Genomic DNA, 22,438 nt, shown 5'->3' with positions numbered 1-22,438 from the left:
AAAAACAAAAACTTTTTGGACTGTAATACAATAGCAGCCAGTTGCCTGCACGAGCGTGTGTTTCATGCCCTGCAAGTGCACAGTGTCACCAGTGCAACTCATATCTGGTGTCACAGTAGATTACATTTAAAGAAAAACAACAATTTTGACTGTGAATAAATAGCAGTCAGTTGCCTGCACGTGTTTGTGTGTTTAAGGCCCTGCTGCAAGTGCATAGTGTCACCAGCGCAACTCATATCTGGTGTCACAGTAGATTACATTTAAAAATAAATAAAAATTTGACTGTGAATAAATAGCAGTCAGTTGCCTGCACGTGTTTGTGTGTTTAAGGCCCTGCTGCACGCATAGTACAACTAAACTAATCTAAAAAATATGACAGGCAGAGGCAGGACACCCCGCAGGGGCCGTCGTGGTCGTGGTGCTGTCATTCCCTTTGGCCCTAGAATAATGCCCAGTGTTCAGAGGCTACGTACCCTGAACTCGAAAAGATCTGAGGACATAGTTGACTGGCTAACACAGGACACCCAATCATCTACAGCTTCCGCTCGGAACCTTGAGGCACCATCCTCCTCCAGCTCAGCTTCGGGCACCTCTCAAGTTACCACTCGCCCGCCCGCCGCCACCACCAACACTAGCACCACAGCCATTTCACTTGATCTGTCAGAGGAGTTATTTACACATCAGTTGGAAGAAATGAGTGATGCGCAACCATTATTGCCAGAGGATGTAGATAACAGGGATATGTCTCAGTCAGGCAGCATTACACACATGGACGTACGGTGTGATGATGATGATGTTGTACCCGCTGCTGCTTCCTTTGCTGAGTTGTCAGATACAAGTGAAGCGGTTGATGATGATGAATTGTCCGTGGATGTCACGTGGGTGCCCGCTCGAAGAGAAGAAGAACAGGGGGAAAAAATCAGATGGGGAGACAGAGAGGAGGAGGAGACGAGTTGGAAGCAGGGGGAGGTCGTCGCAAGGAGCTAGTGACACAGTCAGACAGCATGCATCGGCACCCGGGGTCAGCCAGATAGCACGCCAATCAACGCATGCTGTTGCCACCACCAGAATGCCGTCATTGCAGAGCTCAGCAGTGTGGCATTTTTTTTGTGTGTCTGCCTCTGACAACAGCGATGCCATTTGCAACCCGTGCCAAAAGAAACTGAGTCGTGGGAAGTCCAACACCCACCTAGGTACAACTGCTTTGCGAAGGCACATGATCTCACATCACAAATGCCTATGGGATCAACACATGAGTACAAGCAGCACACAAACTCAAAGCCGCCATCCTCCTCCTCGTCCAGCATCTTCAGCCACGTCAACCACTGCTGTCCTCCTTTCCCCCTCTCAAACATCCGCCACTTCGTCTCTCTCCTTGAGCAGTTCCTGCTCATCTGCCCACAGTCAGGTGTCTGTCAAGGACATGTTTGAGCGTAAGAAGCCAATGTCACAAATTCACCCCCTTGCCCGGCGTCGGACAACTGGCTTGTCTGAACTCTTAGCACGCCAGCTTTTACCATACAAGCTGGTGGAGTCTGAGGCCTTCAAAAAATTTTAGCTATTGGGACACTGCAGTGGAAGGTACCCGGCCGAAATTTCTTTGCACAAAAGGCAACCCCAACCTGTACTCGATTGTGCAAAAGGAAGTAATGGCATGTCTGGCACACAGTGTTGGGGCAAAGGTCCATCTGACCACTGATACCTGGTCTGCAAAGCACGGTCAGGGCAGGTATATCACCTACACTGCGCATAGGGTAAACCTGCCGACGGCTGCCAAGCATGGAATGCGTGGCTCTGCAGAGGAGTTGGTGACACCGCCACGACTTGCAGGCAGGCCTGCTGCCACCTCCTCTACTCCTCCTACTCCATCCTCTTCCATAACCTCCTCGGCTGAGTCCTCTTCTGCTGCTGCGTCTTGCTCCACATCAACGGCACCCCCCAGCTCTCCAGGGGCTATTTCACATCCAGGATACGACAGTGTCACGCTGTCTTGGGGTTGACTTGCCTGAAAGCAGAGAGTCAGACCGGACCAGCACTCCTGTCCGCCCTGAACGCACAGGTGGATCAGTGGCTGACTCCGCACCAACTGGAGATCGGCAAAGTAGTGTGTGACAACGGAAGCAATTTGTTGGCGGCATTGACACATGTACCGTGCATAGCACATGTGTGTAATCTGATCGTACAACGCTTTGTGCATAAGTACCCAGGCTTACAGGATGTCCTCAAGCAGGCCAGGAAGGTGTGTGGCCATTTCAAGCGTTCCTACACGGCCATGGCGCACTTTTCAGATATCCAGCGCCGAAACAACATGCCAGTGAGGCGCTTGATTTGCGACAGCCCGACACGTTGGAATTCAACACTCCTAATGTTCGACTGCCTGCTCCAACAAGAAAAAGCAGGACAGCCTCTTCGGAGCTGAGAATTTTTTTTGCCACGTTACTGGATGCTCATGCGCAATGCCTGTAGGCTCAGGCGTCCTTTTGAGGAGGTGACAAACTTAGTCAGTCGCACCGAAGGCACCATCAGCGACCTCATCCCATTTGTTTTCTTCCTGGAGCGTGCCCTGCGAAGAGTGCTGGATCAGGCCGAAGAGGAAGAGGAAGAGTTGTGGTCACCATCACCACCAGAAACAGCCTTATCAGCATCGCTTGCTGGACCTGCGGCAACGCTGGAAGAGGAGTGTGAGGAAGAGGAGTCAGAGGAGGAATGTGGCTTTGAGGAGGAGGAGGAAGACCAACCACAGCAGGCATTCCAGGGTGCTCGTTGTCACCTATCTGGTACCCGTGGTGCTGTACGTGGCTGGGGGGAAGAACATATCTTCAGTGAGATCACTGAGGACGAGGAACGGGACATGAGTAGCTCGGCATCCAACTTTGTGCAAATGGGGTCTTTCATGCTGTCGTGCATGCTGAGGGACCCTCGTATAAAAAGGATTAAGGAGAACGACCTGTACTGGATGGCCATGCTACTAGACCCCCGGTATAAGCAGAAAGTGCCTGAAATGTTACCGAATTACCGGAAAGGATGCAGCAGTTCCAAAATAAATTAAAAAGTATGCTTTACACAGCGTATAAGGGTGATGTTACAGCACAACGGGAATCTAACAGGGGAAGAGGTGAAAGTAATCCTCCTCCTACCACGACCACGCCGGCAAGGACAGGACGCTTTACAGACGTGTTGTTGATGGAGGACATGCAGAGCTTTTTAAGTCCTATGCATCAATACAGCCCTTCGGGGTCCACCCTCAGAGAACGACTCGACCGACAGGTAGCAGACTACCTTGCCTTAACTGCAGATATCGACACTCTGAGGAGCGATGAACCCCTTGACTACTGGGTGTGCAGGCTTGACCTGTGGCCTGAGCTATCCCAATTTGCGATAGAACTTCTGGCCTGCCCCGCTTCAAGTGTCCTGTCAGAAAGGACCTTCAGTGCAGCAGGAGGTATTGTCACTGAGAAGAGAAGTCGCCTAGGTCAAAAAAGTCTAGATTACCTTTATTAAGATCGATGAGGCATGGATCCCGAAGGGACTGACAGTGGGTGATACATTCGACTAAAAAAGGCCTGATGAGATGAGCTGCCTTGGGCTAAAAATGGTCCACACGCTGCTGTATTTTATCTCTGAATGCCGGATGACTTGCGTGACTTATCCGCCACCAACTAGGGTTCAAGCCAAAATGTTTTAGTGCACTTTCTGCCTGGGAAACATCAATTTTTCTGGCCGCTGCTACAGCAGCGGCTGCAACAATACCAAATTTTTCAGGCATGTGTGCATACCTAATTTTTCTGGCCTCTGGTGCTGCACTGTGGCTGCAAAAAACAAAACAAAAAAAAAGGCACATACATGTGTCAATTCCCCTTCGTGATCGTTACCTTGTTGTGGTGAAGGGGCTTGCGTATCACAATGAAGCGACCACCTCTATGAGTGTGTTGGCAATGGCAATGTTGGCACACCCCAGATGATAAGGTCGTTGCTTCATTGTGAAAAGACCAAAAGCGATCGGCTGGATAATTTTGCATAGAAAAAACATTAATTTTCTTTGTGATCATCTAAGGTCAACAATGGGCCCACACTGCAGAATCATTGTTTTCTGGGTCACTTAACTGTCACTGAACTACCTCAGCACGACCATAGGCTTTGAAAAAACCCCATCGCCTGCAATCTCCCAAACGTGCGCACGAGCACAGTCATCAATACACCAAGATTGACGCATAGAGGAATAAAATTTATGTCATGAGTGTGTCAACTATTGACAACTCTTTGCGGTTGTCTAAAATCTATTCCATACACGTCCCCTGATAGGGGACGTAACAGAGATTAAACTGATAGGAATAGTACTACTTAACACACTACTCCTATCTGGTGGCACAGTACATTGCACGCACAGTGCCCCAAATTGGAAGTAAGAGGACCGACCAAGCATCTTTTTCCATCTCCCGGTTCCTAAAATCTATTCCATACACCGGCCCCTGTTAGGGGACATAACAGGGATTAAACTGATAGGAATAGTACTACTTAACACACCTTATAATAATTATAATAATAATAATAATAATAATAATAATAATAATAATAATACTAGTGGACGTAACAGGGATTAAACTGATAGGAATAGTACTACTTAAGGCTACTTTCACACTAGCGTCGGGGCTCCGCTTGTGAGCTCCGTTTGAAGGCTCTCACAAGCGGCCCCGAACGGATCCGTCCAGCCCTAATGCATTCTGAGTGGAAGCGGATCCGCTCAGAATGCATCAGTCTGGCACCGTTTGTCCTCCGCTCCGCTCAGCAGGCGGACACCTGAACGCAGCTTGCAGCGTTCGGGTGTCCGCCTAGCCGTGCGGAGGCAAACGGATCCGTCCAGACTTACAATGTAAGTCAATGCGGACGGATCCGTTTGAAGTTGACACAATATGGCTCAATTTTCAAACGGATCCGTCCCCCATTGACTTTCAATGTAAAGTCAAAACGGATCCGTTTGCATTATCATGAAAAAAAAAATATATATATTATTATTTTTTTGTTCATGTTAATGCAAACGGATCTGTTCTGAACGGATCTAAGCGTTTGCATTATAGGTGAGGATCCGTCTGTGCAGATACCAGACGGATCCGCACCTAACGCAGGTGTGAAAGTAGCCTAACACACCACTCCTATCTGGTGGCACAGTACATTGCACGCACAGTGCCCCAAATTGGAAGTAGGAGGACCGACCAAGCATCTTTTTCCATCTCCCGGTTCCTAAAATCTATTCCATACACCAGCCCCTGTTAGGGGACGTAACAGGGATTAAACTGAAGTCTGAAGAAGAGGAGTCAGAGGAGGAAGGTGGCTTTGAGGAGGTGGAAGACCAACCACAGCAGGCGTCCCAGGGGTCTTGTTGTCACCTTTTGGGGACCCTTGGTGTTGTACGTGGCTGGATGGAGGAAGAGACCTTCAATGACATCAGTGAGGACAAGGAACGGGACATGGCTAGCTTGGTATCCAACCTTGTGCAAATGGACTGTTTGCGGTTGTTTGCGGTCCTTTAAACGGGGAGTTTGGTCTGTCATAGTTTGGTCTGTCACTGTGAAGCGGGCGTAACCCTTACACTACCTGATCGATACAACATCATACCTGATGTTTTAAAGCACGTTATTCCAAACAATTTAGGAATGTTAGGTGTTTTATGTCCTTTATGGATTAAAACCCGACTCTGCGTCAACTACGTAATTTTCCATGGGAGTTTTACCATGGATCCCCCTCCGGCATGCCACAGTCCAGGTGTTAGTCCCCTTGAAACAAATTTTCCATCACTATTGTGGCCAGAAAGGGTCACTGTGGGTTTTAAAATTTGCCTGCCTATTGAAGTCTATGGTGGTTCGCCCCTTCGCGAACATTTGTGAAAATTCCCGTTCGCCGTTCGCGAACGGAAAATTTTATGTTAGCGACATCTCTATTTATAATGTCAGAGATCAGAGATAAGGAGCCGTCAGCTGAGCTGCCTGACAGAACAGAATGAAAATTCAGATCCCACTACTACAGAAAATCAAAGCTGCACAAGTACAATAGTTAAAAAAGGCCAATTGAAGAACAATGCAACAATAAAAAATATTTGCCCCCAAAGGTGTACATAACCTTTAACTTCTTTTTTTTATGCAAAATAATATATATTAAGAAAAGCTCTACCAGCAAACTACCGGAGCCCAGCCTGTCAGTGACCAACTGATAAAAGAGCAAATTTAAAATAATTTAGGCTGTCTCACTGTATTTTTGCGTACATAAATTTATTACTCATTAAAATACACTTGAATTAATGTCAACATATCAGCATGATTGCATGTATAGACATAAATAGTGCGGAGCTCTCGCACACACCTATACGACTGGAGTACTCCAAAATATATAAGACCTTTAGCTAGTGTTATTGGCGTTTTTTTTATGTCTATTCATTGTTTATTTTAATACATACAAAATGTCGGTTCCTCACCTTGTTTATGTTGGAATCGATAGTAAAGGGGATGGAGGAACTGTGGCTGAAAGCTGTCACAGTTATACCAATAAGAGGGTAGAGCAGCTACACAAACTTGATAAACAGGGCTGTCTCCCACCAAATGTTGTATGACGTAGCTGTATGTTGTTAGCTGATGTAGCTACTCTGATGGGAGGTTGAAGAGTGACACAATGGTTGCAGACTACTAGTTAGGTTCATGGTTGTCTCCTGCTGTGAGACCTCAGAGATGTTGGCTCAGATGAGAGGGGAACAGTAGAGCTATCCTGTTAGAGCTATCCTGTTAGTGTGTACTGTGGTCCAGAGCACATGGCTAAGAGAAGCTGGCCCCTATCATACGGTATTTGTCTCCAGAGCTCTGGGTAAAAAAAAAAAACATCCATACCAGTAATGTTCTGTTCAAAGTATTGTGCCCTCAAAATGCTGTTACCTAACAAACACTTAGGCCCCTTTCACACGGGCGTTGCGGGAAAATGTGCGGGTGCCTTGCGGGAGCACCCGCGATTTTTCCGCGCGAGTGCAAAACATTGTAATGCGTTTTGCACTCGCGTGAGAAAAATCGCACATGTTTGGTACCCAAACCCGAACTTCTTCACCGCCTACTGCCTGCGCCTGTGCGATCCAACCGCTTCTGAGGGCAACAGCCTCAAAAGTGTCACTGGGCATGCGCCGAGCCTAGTGACGTCTTCTTATCGCTGTTGCCCTCAGAAGCGGTTAGATCGCACAGGCGCAGGCAGTAGGCGGTACTGCACCTGCGCGAGATTTCAGCTGGACGAACTGAAGATTCCAGGTGCGTGGCTTGAATGAATTAGCTGATGTAGCAGAGGGGGCGGCGCCATTAAACTAGGCTGTGGGACGATACTGCATAGCGAGGAGGCGTGCTTGGGCTCTAAATAAAGGCAATCTAGGCACTGCAGGGGGGCGTTACTGGGCTCAGAGGGTGAAGAATAACGCCCCTCTGGGCACCTTCAGAGTTCATTTGCATATAAAAAAAAACCCACTTTTTTAGCAAAATGAAAGCATGAATATAAGAAAGAAAACCACTGCAGGAGATGAGGTATTTTATTAAACATGGCAATGGTGACCACTTAATATAGTCAAACCAGGTGACAGATTCCCTTTAAACCCTTAGGGACCGGGCTCATTTTCACCTTAAGGACCAGGCCATTTTTTGCAAATCTGACCAGTGTCACTTTAAGTGGTGATAACTTTAAAACTCTATGATTTATACAGGCCATTCTGAGATTGTTTTGTTGTCACATATTGTACTTCATGACACTGGTAAAATGGAGTAAAAAAAAATACATTTTTATTTATAAAAAAATACCAAATTTACCAAAAATGTGAAAAAATTTGCAAAAATTTAAGTTTCAATTTCTCTACTTCTATAATAGATAGTAATACCTCCAAAAATAGCTATTATTTTACATTCCCAATATGTCTACTTCATGTTTGGATAATTTTGAGAATGACATTTTATTTTTTGGGGATGTTACAAGGCTTGTAAGTTTAGAAGCAAATCAGGTCTGAAGTCACTTTGTGAGGCTAACATAATAGAAACCCCCCAAAAATGACCCCAATCTAGAAACTACACCCCTCAAGGTATTCAAAACTGATTTTACAAACATCGTTAACCCTTTAGGTGTTCCACAAGAGTTATTGGCAAATGGAGATGAAATTTAAGAATTTCAATTTTTTGGCTAATTTTCCATGTTAATAATTTTTTTCCAGTTGCAAAGCAAGGGTTAACAGCCAAACAAAACTCAATATTTATTGCCCCGATTCTGTAGTTTGCAGAAACACCCCATATGTGGACGTAAACTACTGTACGGGCACACAGTAGGGCGTAGATTGAAAGGTGCACCGTGTGGTTTTTCAGATTTTGCTGGACTGGTTTTTTTGACACCATGTCCCACTTGAAGCCCCCCTAATGCACCACTAGAGTAGGATCTCCATAAAAGTGACCCCATCTAAGAAACTACACCCCTCAAGGTATTCAAAACTGATTTTACAAATGTCATTAACCCTTTAGGTGTTCCACAACAGTTATTGGCAAATGGAGATGAAATTTAAGAATTACATTTTTTTGGCTAAATTTCCATTTTAATCAATTTTTTCCAGTAACAAAGCAAGGGTTAACAGCCAAACAAAACTCAATATTTATTGCCCCGATTCTGTGGTTTTTGGAAGGCAGATTTTGCTGGACTGGTTTATTTACACCATGTCCCATTTGAAGCCCCCCTGATGCACCCCTAGAGTAGAAACTCCATAAAAGTGACCGTTTGGTCATACAGCAGAATCAGGGTAATAAATATAAAGTTTTGTTTGGCTGTTAACCCTTGCTTTGTTACTTGAAGAAAACGGTTTCAAATGGAAAATTTGCCAAAAAATAGCTGTTTTGGCACAGTTTATTTTTTTGACCGTGTTCATCTGAGGGGTTAGGTCATGGGGTATTTTTATAGAGCAGATTCTTACGGACGCAGCGATACCTAATATGTCTACTTTTTAAAATTTATTTAGGTTTAACACTATATTATCCTTTTATAAAAAAAAAACAACATTTTAGTATCTCCATAGTCTAAGAGTCATTTTTTTTTTTTAGCTAATTATGTTAGGTAGGGGTTTATTTTTTGCGGGATGAGAGTACGGTTATATTGGCACTATTTTGGGGGGGCATATGACTTTTTGATCGCTTGCTATTACACTATTTGTGAAGTAAGGTGACAAAAAAATACCTTTTTTTGCACCGTTTTTGTTTTTTTACCGTGTTCATCTGAGGGGTTAAGTCATAGGATATTTTTATAGAGCAGATTCTTACGGATGCGGCAATACCTAATATGCCTACTTTTTTTATTTATTTTAATTTTACAAAATAATATTTTTGAATTTTTTATTTTTTTTTGTTTTAGGCTACTTTCACACTTGCGTTTGGGGCTCCGCTTGTGAGCTCCGTTTAAAGGCTCTCACAAGCGGCCCCGAACGCATCCGTACAGCCCCAATGCATTCTGAGTGGATGCGGATCCGCTCAGAATGCATCAGTCTGGCAGCGTTCAGCCTCTGCTCCGCTCAGCAAGCGGACACCCAAACGCTGCTTGCAGCGTTCGGGTGTCCGCCTGGCCGTGCGGAGGCAAACGGATCCGTCCAGACTTACAATGTAAGTCAATGGGGACAGATCCGTTTGAAGTTGACACAATATAGCTAAATTTTCAAACGGATCTGAACAACTTTCACACTTAGAATTTTTTCTAAACTATAATGCAGACGGATCCGTTCTGAACAGATCCCAACGTCTGCATTATAGGAGCGGAATGTACACTAAGGCAAGTGTGAATGTAGCCTTAGTGTCTCAATTCTGAGAACCATCGTTTTTTTTTTACGATTGTCAGTGGCTAAATTGGGGAAGGGGAATATAAATTTAGTACTCCATTGAAGTGTGGTACTCCCTGAAGCAACCAATAATGCAGAGGCCCGGATAATCGGGGCACGTGTCACACTGAGTGGTGGTGTCCTTCCGTATCTCCCTCCTGCGACACACTCTGCACCTTTTTTGGGTCCGTCCCTTCTTTCGAGTATGGGGGACCACACCTGGAAAGTGTTGGCCAGGGACGATCCGGACGCCTCCAGTTCCCGAGGTACTCCGGCCTGCTCTTTCGCGGTCAGAAAAGATCAGGTCCTTGAGGACTGCCTCATAGAACTGAAGGAATTTCCCTGTGTTGCCAGCGCTCCGGGACAGCACAAAAGAGTTGTACAAGACAACCTGTACCAAGTAGACTGCAACTTTTTTGTACCATGCCCGGGTTTTGCGCATGGCATTATATGGCTTGAAGACTTGATTAGAGAGATCAACTCCCATATACCGATTCTAGTTGATGATACAATCGGGCTTGAGGACCGTTGCCGCGGTACCTCGCACAGGGACAGGGGTGATGCCGTTACCGTGAATTTTGGACAGTACAAGGACTTCCCTCTTGTCCTTATATCTGACCAGCAACAGGGCACTGGTCTCACCCCTGGGGATAGGTACCTGGAGGGGGTGGGTAGGGAGGCTGCATTGATTTTTCCGCACTGTCCCACAAGCGGACGTGGACCTGGTGGCGAGGGACTGGAAAAGGGGATACTAGTATAAAAGTTATCCACGTACAGGTGGTAACTCTTATTTAGCAGTGGGTGCATATGGTCCCACACAAGTTTCCCGCTAACACCCAGAGTGGGGGGACATTCTGGGGGTTGAATACGCCCCTTGTACACACGAAACTTGTAAGTGTACCCTGAGGTACTCTCACAAAGTTTGTACAGCTTCACGCCATACCTCGCCCGCTTAGAGGGAACATACTGGCGGAAAATGAGTCTCCCCTTGAAAGCAATGAGAGACTCATCAACCGCGACCTCCCTTCCGGGTACATAGGCCTCCAAAAATTTGGCCCCAAAGTGATTTTGTACAGGCGGTCATAGGCAGGATCACCTTGGGGGGGACATGCTGCATTATGCAGGCATTTCCTGATGGCCTCAAATCGAAGCGTGTCATGGCCATATGGTAAAGTGGGGTCTGGTAGAGGATGTCCCCACTCCAGTAATGCCTGACACTAGGTTTTTTGACTAGGCCGATGTGCAGCACGAGGCCCTAAAACGTGCTCATCTTGGCTGCACTGACCGGAGTCCAGCCACCGGGCCTAGCCAAAAAGGAGCCCGGCTGTTGAGCAACAAACTGTTGGGTGTACAAGTTTGTTTGCTCCACCATCAGATTTATAAAGTGGTCACGGAAAAAAATACTAAAGTAGTAGTATTCAGTGAAGCCCACTGTGGAAATCTGGATTCATGGTTGGCCTACAAAATCAGGATCAAAATCCTCTGGGGTATACCATGCAAGTTCACCGGTAGGGGTCTCCGTTGTACTTAACTAGTGGGCCGGAAAACTAGTACGAGCCCCAGAGCTGCTTGTACTAGTGTAGACCACAGGGTCCCTAGCATGGCGGTCCCCTTGCTCCGCCTGGCGGCGTCTCCGCCTCCTTGGGGGCTCATCATCATCGCTAGATGATGAGGAGGACGCGGATGACAAAAGGAAAGTGGGATCGTCCTCACTGGGGCTCTCGGACTCGGAGGCAAGCTGGACGTATGCCTCCTCAGCCGAGAACATCCGGCAGGCAGTGTGTGTGTGTGCGTACGTGGAAATCTTTATTTGGTGTACGTGTGTGTGGGGGCACGGGTGTTTGCGGACTTACCCTAAACGTAACAGACAAAAAAATTAAAATAAATAGAAAATGGGCAATTTAAAAAAAAAAAATGACAAAAAAAATCAAACTCGCTGATCAACCGTCTGAAGTTGATCAGTGGTGGGGTGTGCGATGCGATAACAATGGCCGGACCCTGAGAGTGCCGGCCACAGTCAGCGTACGCAGAAAAAAAATAAAAAAACTGCTTGCGTCACAAAAAAGGTTGTGGGGGGGGGGCAGGGGGGCAACCTGCAGCACCCCTGGGGGGGGTCTAGGGACACCCGATTTAGGGTGATGCAACCAAAAACATATATTTTTTTTTAACTAAACTTTCCCTGAATATCCCTGCCTAACCTGTCCCTAACCTTTCCCTAAATACCTTTTAGTGAAGGTGAAGGGGGTGCTGGGCACAGATGGGGGTGCTAGGGTGCTGGCTCGCGAGATCCATGCTCTCTCCTCGGCTCCCGGAAACAAAAGGAGGAGGAGAGGAGCGCTGAAATAATTTGAACTGCCCGCCCGCCCCTGCAGCCAATGAGAGCGATCTCAGGATCGCAGGATGGTGATTGGTGGTGTATTATCACACCACCGATCACCATCCTGTTCCGGGTTATCGGGTCCCCAGAGACCCGAATAACCCGGAAACGCAGAAAACCGCAGGTTTGAATTGACCTGCGGTTTGCTGTGATTGCCGACACGGGGGAGGGGGGGGGTCACAGGACCCCCCTGCACATTGTCCCAGGGTGCCTGCTCAATGATTTGAGCAGGCACCCAGTTCCGATCACCACCCGCCGCGCGGCGGTGATCAGAACTACACATGACGTACCGGTACGTCATGTGTCCTTAAGTACCAGGACATCATGTCGTAACGGTACGTCATGTGTCCCCAACAGGTTAACAGTGCCATTTCTGCAATACCAAGCATAGCCTAAAGGAGGCCCCATACTCATCTTCCATTGCCCACTTTTTAAATGTGTTCTCGTCTGAGAATATACATCAATTTAATCAACAATTAGGAACTATACCCTCAGCTATTTGTTCTTTAATGTGTATGTGTATATAACGTGCAGACTTTCTCTGAGCTCAGCTATTTGTGCTCCAAACTTGCATTCAGTTTTTACGACAGGACGTAGATGTTTGACAGCTCGTACTGTCAGCCATACTGGCTATCATACATCTAGTTTTTTATCCAGTCACCCAGAAGGTCCCAGCTCACTCTCTCAGCTCTTATTGACAGTCAGCTATAGCTAGAGTACCCATCAATTCCACTTATTGTGTTTGAACGGATCAATACCTTGTCATAGAGCACAACAACATAAACTGGTTAGCGGTCAAATAAGGCATTGTCTACTTAGATGTCATAAAAAGTGTATGAACATGTATTGCTTGGCTGTCACTTATTTTAATGGATGTTGACAGTGCTAATAGTTTCCCCCACTGATCAAGGAAAAAACTGAGGTCTTCCTCTTATAAAAGAAGGTTATCCTAGTTGGATAAGCCATGAACACCTAACATACGTAAAACAAGGGGGAGATTTATCAAAACTGGTGTAAAGGAAAACTGGCTTAGTTTTCCACTGCAACCAATCACAATCTTCCTTTCATTTTTCAGAGCTCCTTTAGAAAAAGAAAAAGTGAAATCTGATTGGTTGCTATGGGCTACATCAATTTTTATATATCTCCCTTGTGTCTTTGACGTATGAATAAGAATAATTGCCCTAGTATATGGATACATCTAAAGATTAAACAATTGCCACAGAAAACATTTTCCTGAAATTCGCCTATGACTTGGGATATGTACATAAGGATCTATATATACTTTGCATATTTATATGGCTAACATATTGTTGGTTCCTAGAACAGCATTCAGAGGTAGAACTTGAAAACAATACAGCATATTTCAGACTTATATGATGTACGAGACAATAGGAAGCCCCAGATTTAGAAACTATGGACACCTTAAGCCATTTTCTAATTACTGGTTTATATGTATTTTGGACTAAAACATGTTGTACCACTAGTATTGTGCAGCTTCTATGTTTTACAGTATACAGCAGCTGCAAAATGCTGTTCAATGATGAACCCTTCAGATTGGCTGTCTGACGGCTCATTCTCCTTCCCCTCTCTGACCTCTCCTGAACAAACTTCTAAGCTGATTTATGCCTAAAACATAGCTGAAAAAGCCAAATGGTGCAAAATTTCTAACTAACACCTATGCCAAAAAAGTTTTTGTAGCCCAACATAGATCTAAATCTATACTAAAGAATGGCCCTGAAGAAGTTCATAACCTTTAAACAGAAAGGATAAAAATGTGTTTGTCTCATTCAGGCCATTAGAAACAAAAACTATTTTGCAGCCATTCAGGTAACAACATGAGTCTTATAGTCTGAAAAAACAGACTTTTCAACTTTTCATTAATTGGATGAAGATGATCACTCCATAGATACTTTACTATAGATGCCCAAAAGCATTGAAGGATTTACTAGTCAGAACTTTTCCTTTAGATGACAGCAAACTGCATATGTTGAGATTAAATACAATTTAACAAAATGCATAAAAGTGCTTGCTGTGCTATAACTACAGAAAATCCCTTGTAACTGTGAACTGACAAAGCAGAGTCTAACATACTTTGATTACTATGGGAACATTCTCAATAGTAAAGGTCCGATGAAAACAGTGATGTCCAAAAAAACCCCGCTGAAGATGGCTATTATTTTTGTAGCCAATATAATTTTACATATCCAGTCCAGGCTATGTGTGTGTTCGGCTGTGTCTTATGAAATGTTATGGGTATAGAGCTCATAGGCTTTATGTACTGATACAATTGACTATAGTTCAGAAAAGATATAACAGCTTCTCTTCCTGAGACTTACCGATCAAACGCAAAAGAAGAAACAGGACACCTAGTGCATATGACTTCAGTTCCGGACTTACAGCCCTGTACAGAAGAAAAGAACAGAGTCAGTGAATAAAGAACCGTATAGACTGCTGTAACCTATTCAACATCAGCAAAGAAAAGGAAGTCTCGGCAAGAAAAAGCCAGACGTCATGCAGACATTAGAAAAGGCAATATCCACAACATACAGAAGGATATTGGCTGTAAGACTATACAATCAGACACTAATAGAAAAACATAAGAGACTAGATAGCATTGAAATATTGACTTTAGTCATGTAAGAAAGTTATTAAACGTTTCTGTCATGAGAAATTAGACCCTGTTATGCAACCTGTTATCCACGATGGTGACAGGTTACCAATGATGTATTTGTACTGTGCCATTTGTATCAGGATGAAAACAAATTTGGGGTCATTGGGTAAACATTGGGGTCCAGTGCCAATATAAAGCCATGGTGTTGGGGCCACTCCCTGGCAAGTGCCCCTACTATTGATGTCCTAGACACCAGGGGGTATGTCTTCACATGCCACATCCAGAAAATACATGGTGAAGCAAGGTATACTGGCCTTGGCTTCCTCTGTGCATTGTTTATGTGCCAGAAGCAATTGGAGGTGGCTTGTGACGAGATGGATTTATCTTGCCTTGTGAATTTTAACCTGATGCCCCCTTTGGGCATATAAGCTGCCATTTGGTACAAGGATAAAGCATTACAGGAACTGACCAACATATTGATGGTCATCAGTATCAGATCAGTGTGGATCCAATACTGGCACTAGAGCCAATTAGCTGTTTCTGTAGCTTCTGGCGCCAGAAACTGTACAATAGATTGAGCCAGAAGCAAAAGCCTCAGTCCACTGTACAGTGGTCATAAAGGGACACTGAAGCTCAGCTGCCATTCAAGTGCCATAAACTGGTGCTGGAAATTACACAGTAGATGGATGGAGCCTTCCATCCACTGTATAGTTTACAAAGTGGGCAGTTGCCTGAAGCAGTTTATTGGTGGGGATGTCGGGTTTCGAACCTCCTCCATTCTAGATGACTAGAGATGAACAAAGTTTTGAAAAATTGAATTCGGCAACTTCGCCTAAGTTAGCCAAGAAATTTGATTTGTTATTAATTAATTTGTCACATTTCACTATAAATCAGGTATACCCAGGCCACTCTGCCTTACGGTACGGCCACATGGAGCTGCCGTGCTTCAGGTCAGTTGCGGCCATGCTGCGATGAAGAACCGCTCGGCCAATTAGCCCGCAACTGCCTTTCATTTAATAATAAAGATCTCACTGTATAGTCCTTCTTCTTTGTTAATGGGATGAGGGTTTGATAGGGCTGTGACAACACAGGGGATGTTGCTCGTATTTGTTGTTTGGCTGGTTAGGTGGGGGGACAATATGCATATTATTGCTGTTCTTGCCTGCAGTCTCCTGATGGTTATTAGTGTTGAGTGCGAATATTCGTATTGCGAATTTTTATCGCGAATATCGGCACTTCGAGAATTCGCTAATATTTAGAATATAGTGCTATATATTCATAATGACGAATATTTACTTTTGTTTTTTTTAACACAGTACACATCAGGCGATCATCCCTCCCTTCTTCTAGCTTGTGGGCCAATGAGAAGGCTTTGTTACAGCTTAGCAACATCCCTAGCAACCAATAGAAAAGTTGCCTACCCCTTAGTATATAAGAACCTCCCCAGCAGTCATTTTCTAAAGATTATTGCAGTTATAAAAGAGACAGCAGTGTCATTGCTCTGCTCTGTGCTTTGTGTTATTACATTAGACAGTTAACTTATATATAATTCAGATAGTTAGGGGGAGATAGTCAGTGTAGGTTAGATTGATCTATAGTGTAGCTGATAGGTTCTGCTGTCCAAACATACATGCTACAGACAAAGTGCTATGATGTCACAAGTTGCATGTTTTGCGAGAAAATATGCACATCACTAATTGCCGAAAGTTCGCAAGCGCAAATATATTGGAGCACTTTATCTGCATATAAAGCTATTCTAATGTTATGCCGTGCCAACCATTGTCTCAGGAAACTTATACAAGCTTGAAAACTGTAGCATAAGTGACCCACATTGATATTTATCGCGCATTACGCAAATAATACATTGCCGATTTTTTTTCGCAATCAAGAATATAATATCGAATTCGCGAATATATGACGAATATTCTACAAAATATTCACGAAATATTGCAAATTCGAATAATGCCCCTGCCGCTCATCACTACTGGTTATTTGACAGTAAAGACAGAATATTAATAAGCTCTGACATACCCACTTCTCTAACCAAAGCGCTCTCCTGCCATACAGGTGGGAGCCCTTCTTCTGCCATCTTTTCCACATCATCTAATATCGATGAGAATATGTATGTCATCAAGAACATCCAGCATCCCCTCTCTCTGCATCTTGCTGACTTTTCTAGGACATGGAGACTTTGGAGGATGATTTGGAAGAAGTAAAGCCAGCAAAAGATGAGGATAGTCATCAGGGGCGTGACTGGGCCCCACAGCAAATTTTTGTATGGGTCCTCCCCGGAGGGGGTGCACGGACAAGGGCCTGGGGGGGGGGGGGGTGCGCAGACAAGGGCCTGGGGGGGGGGGGAGACAATGGCCAGGGACGGGGCACAGATAAGGGCCAGGGCCGCAGACAAGGGCCAGGGGGAGGTCACAGATAAGGGCCAGGGTCCAGGGGGTCAGACAGAGACCAGGGGGAGGCACAGGCCAGGGCCAGGGGGCGCAGATAAGGGCCAGGGGCACAGACAAGGGCCAGGGATGGGACACAGATAAGGGCCAGGGGCGCAGACAGGAGCCAGGAAGGCACAGTCCATGGCCTGGGGGCCACAGGCCAGGCTGGGCACAGACAAAGGCCAGAGGGGCACACATAATGGTCAGCCACTGCTCTCCTGAAAGATCCAACCAGGTAGGCACAGTCACAGGGGCCAGGCAGGGTTGCGCAGCTGTGCTGACAAGGGCAACTTGGGCAAGGGGGGCACACAGGCAGCGGGCACAGGGGCCACAGGCCAGGGCTGGCACAGAAAAAGGAGGCCCACAGGGCCTGGGCACACATAATGGTCAGCCTCAGCCACTGCTCTACTGAAAGAGCCAACCAGGGAGCCTAGGGAGGCACAGTCACAGGGGCCTGGCAGGGCAACTTGGGCAAGGGGGGCACAAAGGCAGCGGGCAGGGGGCACAGGGCACACATGGGCAAGGGGGGCAGACAGGCAGCAGGCACACATACCTGAAAAGCCGAGTGAGTCAGTCACTGATGTGCACTCTGCGCTGCTGTGCCGCTCCTGTGTGTTGCTCCTCTTGCCTAATTGGCTGAGCTTTTCTCCTGCCCGCCTGCTGTTTCCTCTGGTCAGGAGTCAGGACTGACGGTGGGCGAGCCACACTGTGCTGTGCCTAACTAGAACAGAGCGGCTTCTGGCTTGAATCCTGTCACTGGGGGATGGGGAAGAGGGGGGCGGGAGGGATTGGATGATGATGGACAGGTCACAGGCCAGGCCCCCAATGTCACCGGCACCGCACTGTGAAGGGGCCTGGCCTGAAAAACTAACTTAAAGGCAGCTAAGTTGAGTTGACTGACATGCTGCCGGGCCCCTTGTCAGCCCGGGCCCCGAAGCAGCCGGTTCCCCTGCTTCCCCGGTATTTACGCCACTGATAGTCATCATTAAGACCTGCGCCGACCCCCCCCCCCCACCCCACCAGGGATGCAGACTGGATGGTATTGTTTGGCACTAGTGTTGGGCGAGCATGCTCGGCCGAACACTTTTTTACTCTAGCACAGCGATGCTCGGCACATCGCGGTGTTCAGCCGAACACCGCGTGTGCTCGAGCGCGATGCTCGAATCTCCTCCCTGCACATTTGTTGGCTGCTATGCAGCCAATAAACGTGCAAGGGGGTACTGGCACTCTCTGTAATGCTGTGATTGGCTGGCCTGAACGCGTCATTTGGTGCTATATGGCACCCGATGACACTTGGTTCGGCTCAGTCTTAGACAAGGAGAGCTGCAGCAGAAGGGACAGATAATGTAGGGACAGGAATAGTTTTTTTTTTAGGCAGGGTTTACTGGTGAAAGGTGTTAGAGACCCAAAAGTCCTTTTAAGGACTATTGTTTTATCTGGCTGCCATATATATTATTAGCGCAACCTGCGCTAAATTGCGTGCAATTGTTTGGCCGCTTCTGACAGTGACACAACCTCTGCTACATCTTGTGTTACATTTGCATGTGAAATTCAGCGCAATTGTTTGGCCGCTGGTGACAGCGACATTACCTGCGTTACATCTCCAGTATAACGTTAGCGCATCCGAAATATCAGTGACATTCAGTGCAATTTTTTCGCCGTTTGTTGCAGCGACATTACCTGTGTAATTGTTTCTCTGCTGGTGGCAGCGACATTACCTACGCTACAACTGTATAACGGTTGAACATCCTAAATATCAGTGACATTCAGTTTAATATTTTCACCGCTGGTGAAAGTGACATTACCTGCGCTACATCTCCTGTATAACATTTGAGCATCCTAAATATCTGTGACATTCAAATTAATTTTTTTCGCTGCTGGTGACAGCGAAATTACCTGCGCTACATCTCCTGTATAACGTTTGTGCATCCTAAATATCTATGACATTCAGTTTAATTTATTTATGCATACACTTACAAAACCTGCGCTACTGTATGTGTGACATACTTTTCAAGCATATATACCATTTAATATGCTCAAGGCGAGCAGTAAGGGATGGGGAAGTGGCCGTGCTGCTGATGGTGCATGCAGAGGCCGTGGCCCTGGGTGCGGTGAAACTGTGCCTGCTGCCAGAGCACAAGAAACACACTCATCCACGATACCTAGCTTCATGTTTCAGTTTGCAGGGCGGTGCAGGACACCACTCTCGAAGTCACTCCAGTGCGACCAGGTGGTCGGCAGTGATGAGCGTCTGTGGCAATATTCGAATTTGCGATATTTAGCAAATATTTGGGTGGATATTTGTCATGTATTCGAGAATTCGAGCCTTCTCATTGGCCCACAAGTAAGAAGCAGTGAGGGATCATGCGTACTGATAAAAAAAAAATAGAATATTCGCGATTACGAAGATATAGCACTATATTCTAGATATTCACGAATTCTCGAAGTGCCAATATTCACGATAAAAATTAGCGATAAGAATATTCACGATCAACACTAGTGGTCGTTTGGATTGCAGCAGATAATGCTTCCAGTCGGTTAAGCACCACCCTGTCTTCCACAAAGTCCAGTCTCAGTAGCCAAGAGTCTGGTCAACAGAATCCTCATCCTGATCCTTCTTCTTCCCACCATGGGTAGTCTTGGCAAACAAGTGATCCCACACTCGGATATTCCGAAGAGCTCTTTTCATCGCCATCCCTTGATTTGTCCCTCTCGCCAAGCCCGCTTGAAAATGGACATGAGGAGATCTTGTGCACTGATTCCCAAACTCTTGAGCATCCACAGTCAGAAAAAGATGATGGTGGGGAACGGCAATTAGTGTTTCATGAGTTAGATGATGATGATGAGACACAGTTGCCAAAAAGTCAACCGCAATTAGTGTCTCAAGAGGCTCATGATGAGGATGAGACACAGTTGTCAATAAGTAAGGTTCTTGTTAGGTCAACAAGTCAGGAGGATGACCAGAGTGAGGAAGTGGAAGAGGACGGTGGACGATGAAATCACTGACCCAACCTGGAAAGGTGGCAAGCCGAGCGAGGAGGGGGAGGAATCCACAACACCGCAACAGGCTGGAAGAGGCAGTGGGTGGCAAAAGGGAGAAGGCAGGCCACATCAAACAGGCCCTCAACTGTTCCCTGGAGCACCCCCTTGCGGCAATGTCCCTTGCAAAGGGGTAGGTATTCCGCAATCTGGCGCTTTTTTTAAGAGAAAGTGCGGATGATAAAAGAATTGTCATTTGCAACCTGTGCCATACCAAAATGAGCAGGGGCGTGAACACTAGCAACTGCACCACCACCAGCATGATCCGCCACAGTCATCAAAGCATCCTAATAGGTGGGCCCAATGCCTGGGTCCACAATCAGTGTCTGCGGGTCACACCACTGCCTCCTCTTCCCCATGGCTGGCCAATCCTCTGTCCAAGACGCAGGCCCGGATGCCTCCCGCCCTGCACCTTGACCTTCGCAAGCAACATAAGCTAGCACATCCACTTCTGTGTCCCAGCGCATTGTACAGATGTCCATACCCCAGGCCTTTGTACGAAAGCGCAAATATCCAGCTACCCACCCACAGACCATACCACTAAATGCGCACCTTTCCAAATTGATGGCCCTGGAAATGTTGCCATTTAGGTTTGTGGACACTGAGGCTTTCCGCAGCCTGATGGCGGCGGCGGTTCCTCGTTAGTAAGTCCGCAGCCGCCACTATTTTTCTCGGTGTGCCGTCCCCGCCTTACACCAGCTTATGTCCCGTAACATCACCTGTGCCCTGACCAACGCAGTTATTGGGAAGGTCCACTTAACGAATGACACATGAACAAGTGCTTTTGGCCAGGGACGCTACATTTCCCCGACGACACACTGGGTGAGGGTTGTGGAGGCCAGGAGCGAGTAGTACCCTGGGATGGTGGGCCCTACTTCCATCAGGATTTCAGCCACCACCTACATTAGTGGCTGCAATCCCCCCTTCTCCTCCTCCACCTCCTCCCCCACTTCCACTTCTGAATTCTCATCTTGCAGCACCAGTCAGCCATCAGTCAGTAGCTGGAAGCAGTGTAGCACTGCAGTGGGGAAGCGGCAACAGGCCGTGCTGAAACTAATTTGCTTAGGCGACAAACAGCACACCGCCGCAGAGCTGTGGCAGGGTATAAGGGAACAGACTGAGCTGTGGCATGGTTGTGTCTGATAATGGCCGTAACTTGGTGGTGGCTTTGGAGCTTGGCAAGCTCACACACATACCATGCCTAGCCCATGTGTTCAACTTAGTGGTTCAGCGGTTTCTCAAAACCTACCCCAATTTGCCTGAGCTACTGGTGAAGGTGTGCCGTGTGTGTGCCCATTTCTGAAAGTCATCTACAGTTGCCGCCGGTCTGGCAATGCTGCAGCAGCGCTTGCATTTGCCAGCTTACCGACTGTTGTGCGACATGAGCACGCGCTGGAACTCCACGTTCCACATGTTGGCCAGGCTTTGTGAGCAGCAGAGGGCAGTAGTGGAATACCAGCTGCAACATGGTCGTCGCCTTTCCAGTCAGCTTCCACTCTTCACAACCGATGAGTGGGCATGAATGTCTGACCTTTGTGATGTTTTACGCAACTTTGAGGAATCAACACAGATGATGAGCAGTGAAGCCGCTATTTTCAGCGTAACCATCCCACTTCTGTGTCTACTGAAACGCTTGCTGCTCACAATGAAGAGGTAGAGTTGCATTTGGAAGAGGTAGAATTGGGGGAATACAGTACACAGGGTGATAGCCAGACCACCCTCCATTAATTTTCTCAGCACAAATTGGATGATGATGATGAGGAGGAGGAGAAGGAGATGGTTGCCTCCGCTACAGAGGGTAGTATCCATAGCAGGTTTATTCCATCTGTTCAGCGTGGATGGGCCGAAGAGGAGGAAGAGGATGAAGAGATTGAGAGTCATCCTCCTGATGAGGACAGCAAAGTCTTGTCTGTAGGGAGTCTGGCACACATGGCTGACTTTAAGTTTTGCTGCCTTTCCCGTGACATTCGCGTTATATTTAATGTTTTAGATGGTCAGATCAGCAGCAGACCTTCACCCCTAATGTTTTAGAAGGTCAGATCAGCAGCAGACCCTCATCCCTATTGTTTTAGATGGTCAGATCAGCAGCAGACCCTCACCCCTAATATTTTAGAGGG

General features: G+C 46.5%; 1 protein-coding gene across 1 annotated transcript in view; it reads right to left on the bottom strand.

Annotated features, from left to right (window-relative positions):
* Positions 1-22,438, bottom strand: part of SLCO3A1 (solute carrier organic anion transporter family member 3A1) — a 490,487-nt gene that overhangs the window by 22,715 nt on the left and 445,334 nt on the right. Inside the window, exon 9 of the mRNA XM_040414195.1 lies at positions 14,567-14,631. Within this exon, the coding sequence (XP_040270129.1) occupies positions 14,567-14,631 (65 nt within the window). The remainder of the gene's footprint in view (positions 1-14,566; positions 14,632-22,438) is intronic.

This window comes from Bufo bufo, chromosome 1, assembly GCF_905171765.1.
Source record: "Bufo bufo chromosome 1, aBufBuf1.1, whole genome shotgun sequence".
Classification (NCBI taxonomy): domain Eukaryota; kingdom Metazoa; phylum Chordata; class Amphibia; order Anura; family Bufonidae; genus Bufo; species Bufo bufo.
The sequence above is the reverse complement of the archived record's forward strand: the minus strand, read 5'-3'. Positions and strand labels throughout refer to the sequence as shown.